Source organism: Thunnus maccoyii, chromosome 10 (assembly GCF_910596095.1).
Source record: "Thunnus maccoyii chromosome 10, fThuMac1.1, whole genome shotgun sequence".
Taxonomy (NCBI): domain Eukaryota; kingdom Metazoa; phylum Chordata; class Actinopteri; order Scombriformes; family Scombridae; genus Thunnus; species Thunnus maccoyii.
In genome coordinates, this window is record NC_056542.1 from 534,175 (window position 1) to 544,174 (window position 10,000).

The 10,000-nt window shown below is 46.0% G+C and overlaps 2 protein-coding genes across 8 annotated transcripts in view; one reads left to right on the top strand and one right to left on the bottom strand.

The window, feature by feature from the left end:
- Positions 1-148: 148 nt before the first annotated feature.
- Positions 149-10,000, bottom strand: part of LOC121904954 (retinol dehydrogenase 13) — a 15,488-nt gene continuing 5,636 nt past the window's right edge. Inside the window, exons 1-7 of one of the 5 annotated variants that reach the window (XM_042422790.1) lie at positions 9,655-9,956; positions 5,451-6,963; positions 4,017-4,151; positions 2,519-2,710; positions 2,077-2,238; positions 1,667-1,991; positions 149-768 (exon numbers count right to left, since the gene is read on the bottom strand). In XM_042422790.1, the coding sequence (XP_042278724.1) occupies positions 663-768; positions 1,667-1,991; positions 2,077-2,238; positions 2,519-2,710; positions 4,017-4,151; positions 5,451-5,604 (1,074 nt within the window). In that variant the 5' untranslated portion in view covers positions 5,605-6,963; positions 9,655-9,956 and the 3' untranslated portion in view covers positions 149-662. Of the gene's footprint in view, positions 769-1,666; positions 1,992-2,076; positions 2,239-2,518; positions 2,711-4,016; positions 4,152-5,450; positions 8,386-9,654; positions 9,957-10,000 lie in introns of those variants that run through there. The other 4 variants (XM_042422786.1, XM_042422789.1, XM_042422788.1 and 1 more) reach the window with 4 other exon arrangements.
- Positions 8,985-10,000, top strand: part of pogzb (pogo transposable element derived with ZNF domain b) — a 22,836-nt gene continuing 21,820 nt past the window's right edge. For 2 of the 3 annotated variants that reach the window (XM_042422782.1, XM_042422781.1), the window contains exon 1: positions 8,985-9,475. The gene's annotated coding sequence lies outside the window, so the exon portion shown is untranslated. The remainder of the gene's footprint in view (positions 9,476-10,000) is intronic. The other variant, XM_042422784.1, reaches the window with a different exon arrangement.

Here is a 10,000-nt window from a genome sequence, read left to right on the forward strand (position 1 = left end):
TTCATACAGCTGGAGACAAAATATCTTCACATATCAATGAACAACCTGGAGGAACCATGAAGGGAACGTGAAGGGAACTTTAAGGGAACTTTAAGGGAACATGTAGATATTTGAACACTGTTTTGAAGGAAACTATCTTGAAACTAAAAAACATTCAGTCCAAACTTTATTTGTCCTTTTAACACACATCTGTGACATCACTGCAGGTCAAAGGTCATCTGTAAAAACTTGCCCAAGCCTATAAAAAGTCACCATGAGTTTATATTCTCCTTAAATAACAACAGAAATATTTCCAAAGTTGTTTAATACATTTTGTTTTTACGGAGATAAATGGACAAAAATCCTCAAAAACATGTTAAAACCATGACTTTTTATCTCATAATAATTAATCAATTAAGAATTATGGGACACCAAACTAATCCTGACATCCATGTTCCTCTAAACTGCACTAAGTCGATGAGATATTGATTATTACTATCAATATTACTGTTATTGCTCCAACCATAAACTCAGGAATGCCTCTGATTGGTTCCTGTCAGCTGTCAGTCACTGATGTTCGCTGTCGTCCCCTCCTCTGTCTGACCTGACGGGGCGCTGCAGTCTGTGGATCCTTCACTTCCTGTTTCCTTGCTGCACGCAGACATCAGGGCCAAGGTCAGAGGTCAACACGAGTCCTTTAATCCAACCAATCGTGCACTCTCCTCCCACAGCTTCCTCGCCACCACGTCGTCCCGCCCCTCTGGAGCGGTTTCCTTCTCTGCACAGTCGCTGAAAACAAACACACACATAACAAATAAACTGGTTGTTGTCCTGATGCGTGACCAATCACTCTGAAAGATCAAACTCCGCGTCAGTTACAGACATCAGGTCTCATATTTGTTGTTTTCTGTTCATTACTTTTCAGCTTTGAGCTTTTGTTACTTTGACAGGATCAGACCTGAAGCACGGTTCTCTGTTTCTAAGCTAACATAGCCTGGCTAGCTAACGTAGCCTGGCTAGCTAGCATAGCCTGGCTAGCTAGCATAGCTTTCCTGAACAGTAGTGTGGGTGAAAAAAATCGATCCACATAAGAATTTGCTTTTCTTATCTTCTATGATTCTGCATTGATTCATACATGTAAAAAATCGGTTTCCTAAATGTTAGTTTATAACACGATGTTGATGGAACGAAAACGACGGAACTGAACTGCGAAGGCAGTGCAGCACCCGGACAGTCTGCAGCGCGGACCATTGAATTGAATGACTAAATAATTACCATTGTGAGACGGGCGTGAAGTATATTGTGAAAACTTCATACGTCATCACCCAGCGGCTAACGTTAGCAGAGCAGAGCAGCGATCAGCAGGAACTAACCAGAAGACGTTTTAGCAGAAATGTTGGTCAGTAAACTAGTTTCATTTTGTCAGAAGATCTAAGATGCTTCCAAATGAATGAATGAAAACTAATTGAATCAAAAAGCTGTGTACTCTGACACACTTTTCTCCGCTGACAGTGAACATCATCATGTTGGTGACTGAGGAGGCGGCGGTTTCACACGCTGCGCTCTGCAGGAAGACACTGAAAACTGCGCCTCCCTCCTCTGAATCATCACAAAAACACCTGTAACGAATAAGAGATGAATTTCTCCTTCGCAGGTGTGTTTGTAACCCCCCCCCCCCCCCACCTACCTGAAGTAGCGTCCGGAGCGTCCCTCCAGGCCGGGCGTCACGGCGCAGTACACGGTGGTCTGGCTGCCCTGCCAGGGAGTCTTCATGAGCAGGAAGGAGGGGAGGCTCAGCAGCGCCCCCAGCAGGGGGAACCAGCCGTGCACGTGACGACCCAGCTCGGTCCGGATCACACCCGGGTGGAGACAGAACGACGTCACGCCAGAATCTCGCAGGCGGCGTGCGAGCTCTCTGGCGAACAGGACGTTGGCCAGTTTGCTCTGCCTGTAGCTCTCCAGCGAGCTGTACGGACGTCGGCTGAAGAAAAGGTCGTCAAAGTCGATGCGACCTGACAAGAAAACATCAGACTGTGAGACAAACGTCACGGAGACGACAGGTGACAGAGGTCAGAGGTCAGAGGTCAGAGGTCGTACCTCCCCGGTGGGCGATGGATGACACGGTGACCACACGGCTGGGGGCGGAGCTCTTCAGCTTCGGCAGCAGCAGGTTGGTCAGCAGGAAGTGACCCAGATGATTGACAGCCAGCTGAGTCTCAAAACCATCCTCTGTCAGCCATTTTGGACACATCATCACCCCTGCAGACAGACAGGTAGAGAGAGAGACAGGTGAGCAGACAGACAGGTAGAGAGAGAGACAGGTGAGCAGACAGACAGGTAGAGAGAGAGACAGGTGAGCAGACAGACAAGTAGAGAGAGAGACAGGTGAGCAGACAGACAGGTAGAGAGAGAGACAGGTGAGCAGACAGACAGGTAGAGAGAGAGACAGGTGAGCAGACAGACAGGTAGAGAGAGAGACAGGTGAGCAGACAGACAGGTAGAGAGAGAGACAGGTGAGCAGACAGACAGGTAGGCGTACCTGCGTTGTTGATCAGGATGTCCAGTCGGTCTTCACTATCCAGGAAGTCTTTGGCGAACTGTCTGACGGAGTACAGCGAGGCGAGGTCCAGGTGTCGGATCACCACGTTCCCGTTTCCTGTCGAGCGCCGAATCTCCTCGGCTGCCTGCTCTGCCCGGGTCAGATCCCTGCACGCCATCACCACCCGGGCTCCTGGGACAACCAATCAAACACACCCGTCACCACCCGGGCTCCTGGGACAACCAATCAAACACACCCGTCACCACCCGGGCTCCTGGGACAACCAATCAAACACACCCGTCACCACCCGGGCTCCTGCGACAACCGATCAAACACACCCGTCACCACCCGGGCTCCTGCGACAACCGATCAAACACACCCGTCACCACCCGGGCTCCTGGGACAACCGATCAAACACACCCATCACCACCCGGGCTCCTGGGACAACCAATCAAACACACCCGTCACCACCCGGGCTCCTGGGACAACCAATCAAACACACCCGTCACCACCCGGGCTCCTGGGACAACCAATCAAACACACCCGTCACCACCCGGGCTCCTGGGACAACCAATCAAACACACCCGTCACCACCCGGGCTCCTGGGACAACCAATCAAACACACCCATCACCGCCCGGGCTCCTGCGACAACCAATCAAACACACCCGTCACCACCCGGGCTTCTGACCGGGTGGTGACAGGGTGTGTTTGATTTTTTTTATCTCCAGCAGACCGGGTGGTGACAGGGTGTGTTTGATTTTTTTTATCTCCAGCAGACCGGGTGGTGACAGGGTGTGTTTGATTCAACACACACACACACTAACAGGAAGTATTAATCCTTGTAATCGGCTCAGATGGTTACAGCCTCTCAGAGGTTTACTGAGCGTCACCATGACCTCTGACCTCTGGTGATGTCATCATGCTCTCAGTGTGTGTGTGTGTGTGAACATTTTTGAGTGGAGTTTGCTGTCGATGATGAAATGAACTGCAGGTATTTTCCACCTCAGCGTGTTTCCAGGTGTTCGGTGTGTAAGAAGTCACATGTCTCCAGAGGGAGCTGATGATGTCACTGATGATGTCACGGCGTGAAGTGATATTCTGGGTGTGTGGAGTTAAAAAGAAGTGAGACCTCTGTAGCTAGGCTAGCAGCTCCAGACTACATTAGCCGCCACTAGCATCACACTCCACAATCTCCAGGTGCATTGTGGGTGATGTAGGCACCAGGTTTTGATGGGATAAAAGAGACGATGTCTCTGGTTCTGCTGTAAAGATTTTCAACCTTTTTAAAAGACTGTCTATTGTGAGTCTGACGCTAAATCTTTGTCTTTTTATAGTTATATTTATACTCTTTAACCCTAAAACACAGTCATAACCTTCCAACAGTCTGAAGCAGTGAAGACAGTATAGAAACATCCTCACAGTGTGATGGTTTAAAGCTATAATAGATAAACATATTACATATATATATATATAATTATATATAAAACAGTCTCTGACCTCTGCGCGCCAGGTCTCTGCTGGTCTCTCTGCCGATGCCGGTGTTTGCGCCGGTGATCAGAACCGTCTTCCCGTCCAGACGCACCGAACAGCGACACACTCCACCTGCGATCCACTTCCTCAACACTGCCACACCTTCAAACACACACACACACACACACACACACACACACACACACACACACTCAGTCATGTTTCAATCATTGACTCACATTAATTTCCTGGAGATTAAAACAAGTCTAAAATGTACATATTTACATGTTTGGCCTTTCAAACACAACGCGACAACAGCATCACTGAAACCTGTTATTTACAAAGGTTTAGCGCCGTGAAATGACAGTTTTATGCTGCGTTGTTGAAAGCGCGGGCGCAGCACCACGCAGCGGTCGGCTGCAGCTCAAAACGGGAGACGAGTCCCCACAATGTATAAACACACGTAAGTCCCCACAACGTCAGTAATACAAGCGCACACACACACAGCTGCTGTAACGTACATATTCATACAGAAATATATGAAAAACCAAACAAACATGAACCAAAAAAAAAAAAAAGAACATTTGAAATAAAAGAACTAAAACAGATAAAAGGTGTTTGTGTTCAGTCAGCAGGAAACAGGAATGTTGAGTTAATAACAGTCGATAATCAGCTGCAGCAGCTTTAACTCTGCACCACTAAACACACCAGCAAATATTACATGTGAGAAGCTGGAAACACAGAACTTATTATTACTTACTGCTGGAAAACGACTGAAACGATTAGTCGATTATCAAAATGATGAATCGTCTGATGATCAACTGATTGATTGTTTCAGCTCAGACGTTCGTTTATCTTTGTGTAACTTCACTGTTGATATAGTTCAGCATCATCTCAGACATTTATCATCTGTTAATAAAACATTGCTTCGCTATACATGGCAGCACTCTACAGAGGAAACGATTGGTTGATTAATCGATTGACAGAAAATTAATTAGTTGGCAAAGATGAAGTTATCAAACAATGTCAAATCTTCTCTGTTAAAAGCTTCTCATGTGAATATTTTCCAGGTTTAATAAACATCTTTGTGTTTGTGACTCATCTGAATCTGTTCAGTTGTGCTTCAGGGAACAATGATCAACATTTCATTACACTGATCAATCAATGGATCATTAAAGACAGTGATGATGGAATAATACGAGCTGCCGGAGCTCAGACTGATTGATCAGATGATGTGGAGGAAACCTGTCGGGGACCTTTGGACCGACTGGAAGTCCAGACTTTACTTTGAAAGGTCATAAAGTAAACAAAGGTTGTGAATAAACGTGAACATCAGCAACATTTCAGACTCGACTTCGTTTAAACGCTTTCGGCTCCTGAAGCGACTCGTTTTCTTCTTCAACTTTTAATCTGAAACATGTTGGAGCTTTAAATCAATAATCAGTAAAATCTTCCTCTTACAGATCAGAGTGACTCCCAGCAGCGCTCCGCACCTCAGCAGCAGGCCTCCCCGGCCCTCCGCCGCCTCCACCTCCGGGTCCGACCCGCCGCCGCCGCCGCCGCCGCTGGCGGGCCACGGCAGCACCAGGAACCCACCCGGAGCCGCAGCCTTCATCACCGCAGGTCGCAACAGACTGCAGGGAGCCGAGCTGAGCCAGCAGAGAGCGGAGGGGGGGGGGGAGGGGACAGATTAACTCAGATTAGGGCAGATTATCCTCCAAACATGGCGGCTGTGAGGTCAGTTTGTTACCACGAAGCTGCAACATGTCGACTTTCCAGGAAACAAACTCAACTTATTTTAAGATCATCTGATATATTTCTTCTTCATATTGTTATTATTCTATTTATGATCTTTATTAACAATAACTGATCCGCTCTCTCTCTTCACCGCGACCTTTGACCTTATTGATATAAACTGTTATTTATAGCAGATCTCTTTTATCAGCAGCCACAATAATAAAAAGCTTCTGTTTTGTTTTGTATATATGAATTATATTATTTGAACAGTTAAATATTCATGAATGCAGACTCACAGGTTGTATTAACAGCAGCCGAACATCTAGAAATGTGTTTAATAAGACATATTATTATTACTAAATGTTATTAAAACACAGTAAATATGTCAATAATCTGTCTTTGGGACAAGAAGTTGAGCATCTATTTAAAGCTGAAAAGGTTTATCAATCAATCAATTAATTAATTAATAAAAAATGAATCAGCAATCATCCTGATAATCAATATAGAGCGGCAACCAATAGTTCAATAATTGATTAGTCAAATTAATCAGCAACTATTTTAATAATTGAATCGTTTTATTAAGGTTTTCTTTAGTTCATCACATATTTTGTGTCTTTGACTGAATGTGCAGACGTCATCGTGTCTCCAGGATCCTGTTTTATTCACCAAATGATACTAAATACTTGTTAGTTTTAGCTCGAAATCTATTTATCATTTAAGAAATGTAGTTTTAGTTTCTCACGTTTCAGATTTAGCTGCTTTTGTTCTCCTGTGTGGTTATAAAGTGAATATTTTTGTGTTGTGGATGTCAGCTGGACCCTCCTGAGCTGACGGTGGAGCTCCGGCCCTCAGCTGGACTCTCCTGAGCTGACGGTGGAGCTCCGGCCCTCAGCTGGACCCTCCTGAGCTGACGGTGGAGCTCCGGCCCTCAGCTGGACCCTCCTGAGCTGACGGTGGAGCTCCGGCCCTCAGCTGGACCCTCCTGAGCTGACGGTGGAGCTCCGGCCCTCAGCTGGACCCTCCTGAGCTGACGGTGGAGCTCCGGCCCTCAGCTGGACTCTCCTGAGCTGACGGTGGAGCTCCGGCCCTCAGCTGGACCCTCCTGAGCTGACGGTGGACCTCCGGCCCTCAGCTGGAGGTCTGGGTCCTGATCTTTAGACTCTGGTGGGTGTTAAAGCGTTGCAGGTTCCAGCTGCTGCCACCGGGGGGCTCCACAGACTGGATCACATCTCTGCAGCTGATTTTAAAACACTGTTGTTGGTCTTTAAAGCATCAACGTCATGAAGCATCCAGACCTCCGCCGAGAGACACCTGAGAGTAAGATGTGGGTCGTTTGGAGGCTTCTGATGCAGAGAACAATGATGAGTATGAACTCTGCCATTAGTGATAAAGTGTGATGCACTAGGATACACAGGGTTTAACTGCTGAAGTGTTGATGAATACAGAACGTCTCCATGGTGACGGACAGACATGAAGGTCGACCACACAATAGTTTTACTGTTGGAAGAAGACAAACAAGGAGCCGAGTTTGAGTTTTTAATCCTAATATCTGTGTGACCCTGCGAGAGTAATACAGCTGCTATTTAAAGTCTTACTGGCAGGACAGTCAGAGTCAGTGATGGAGGTAAAGAGCTCCGTCTGTGATTGATAACTGGAAATCATCACCTGCAGGAGCAGCGTTCAGTTTATCCTCCACAGAACTGAACAGAAGACTTTTCTGTTTTATGAATCTATTCTGAGGCTTTTGATTCGTACTCTACTGTAACTTATATTCTTCTGTTCTATTGGTTTTATTTTAGCTTATTTTTATTTTCTATTTAATATATAACATCTTGTGCTTCTTTCACGTTTTATCATCATTTTATTTTGGAATATTTCCCTCTGAAAGGAAGTGCAGGAGAAGGTTAAAGTGACATGAAATGGGAATATTAAAGTATTTAGTTCATTTCCATCACTGCTATTATATTTTTCTTTCTGGAAAGCAGACTGTGTCCAGTTTGCTGATCAGCAGAACAGCAGGAACCTCCGGGGATGAAGATGAAGCCGATGTGGAAGAACTGCAGTTCCTCAAATGACCACTGGAGGCTCCAACAGCGAGAACCTCCAGAATAAACAGAACAAACATGTTTACAGTCTGGTAATAAAAAGGTTTTGGTCTCTGAGCTCATTTCCTCGTTCATGACAATTCACCCATTTAAATTTTATTAATTTGTTAAGTTATGAAACATGAAGGTCGTTGCTGCTTTGAGGTCGTTCGCCGCTAGGCGGCTTGTTTCAGCGACCGGGCTGCGTTCGGCCGCCTCGGCTCCGCCTCTTTGCTCATTTTGGATTCGCTGGGAGTCCGACGGAGTCAAGCGCTGCCAAGATGGCGACGGCTGGAGACGCCAACCAACCAACCAAAACCGCTCTTCAGAAACCAACGCGAGGCTGCGTTCAGATCTCTACAGTCTGGTTTATTGTAACTTTTAAAGTTTGGTATTCATGTCTGCTTCTCATAATAACAATATCACTAGAGCTGCTACTAACTATTATTCTCATCATCTACCTGTTGATTATTTCATGGATTCATTGATCAGTTGTTTCGTCCATAAAATGTCAGAAAATGGTGAAAAGTGTTGATCACTGTTTCACTGAGTCCAAAGTGACGTTTGTCCACAACTCAAAGGTGTTCAGTTTACTGTCATAACGGATGAAAGAAACCAGAAAATATTCTTCTGTCTTCTTAAAAAATGACTCAAAACAATTAATCCATGATCAATTAATCCATGATCAATTAATCCTTGATCAATTAATCCTTGATCAATTAATCCATGATCAATTAATCCTTGATCAATTAATCCTTGATCAATTAATCCATGATCAATTAATCCATGATTAAAATCGTTGGTGGTTAATTTAATATTTGGCAACCAGTTGACTAATCATTGCAGTTCTAAATATTACCATATTAACTTTTCTTTGTCATCTTTGCAGAATTTTATAATCACAAATGTAAATTTCACGACATAAAACCTTTGTTGAAAATGTAGAAAAACATGACGTGATTGTTTAATTTAAATAAATGAATTTTAATGGAATTATTATTATTATTATTATTATTATTATCATCTATCTAGAAAGCAGACTGTGTTCAGTTTGCTGATGTTTGAGTCAGACGAGCAACAGCAGATTTACTCTGATTGACTTTTATATAAATAAATTTATTCTTTAAATAAATATTATTTTTTATTATTTACAGTATTTATTTGATAACTTAATAATAGATCATTTAATAACAGCAGAATTGTCTTTTCTTGTGAATCTGTTGTGAATTTCATTTTTGGTTTCTTATTTCAACCTCCGCCCGTGACGTCACAGCATGTAGCCCCGCCCCCGAAACAACAAAAACAAAATGGCGGCCCGCCCTCAGACCCGCGCGGGCTGACTCGTTGTTGTGTTTGTTCGTTCGGCTGCGGTTGGTCTGGTTCACGGGCGTCTCCCCGCCCGCCGCGGAGCGTTTTAACCGGGTTTAACGCGTCCAGCCCGAAAACCCGCATCTCTCAGTTCCTCCAGGAACATTTCCACCGACCAATGAGAGGCAGCGCTGTCTGAACGGGAAGTGACGTACAGCAGGTTTGGGCCAATCTGCGGGGCGGACACCGACAGCAGCAGGAAGATCCGCCCCCGCCTGTCGGACCGGAGCGCGCCCGGAGAAGAACCGTGCAAACCCGTCCGCGCTGTGAGGTCCCGCTCCGCAGCCCCCGCAGCAGGTAAGACCCGCCCGGCCCGGTTCCCGCACAGACCCGCTCCCCTGGCCACACAGGGACATTTAGGAAGCGCTCGGTCTGTCACAGTTCGCTGCTGCCTGCGGGGCGGTGCAGACAGTCAGCAAACCAAACGCACCACGAATGTTGGAGCGCGCGTTTCTGTCCGGTTCTGTGTTCTTTACCCGCCGTGGACAGGAGCTCCTCTCCCGGGGACAGGAGCTCCTCTCCCGGGGACAGGAGCTCCGCTCTCGGGGACATGAGCCCCGCTCCCCTGGACAGGGGCTCCTCCCGGGGACAGGAGCTCTCCTCCTCCCGGGGACGAGAGCTCTCCTCCGGGAGGTACAGACACAAGGAGCCCGGTGAGGAGCTGGAGGAGGCGGAGCGCCCCCTGCGGCCGCATCCCGGTACTACAGCACTGATCAAACCCCGCCCACCGCCGCTTTTTATTAAAACTTTATTAACTGTCGCTTTTTATATAAACTCATTAATGCTTTTTATTAAAACTGGATTAACTGCTGGTTTTTATTA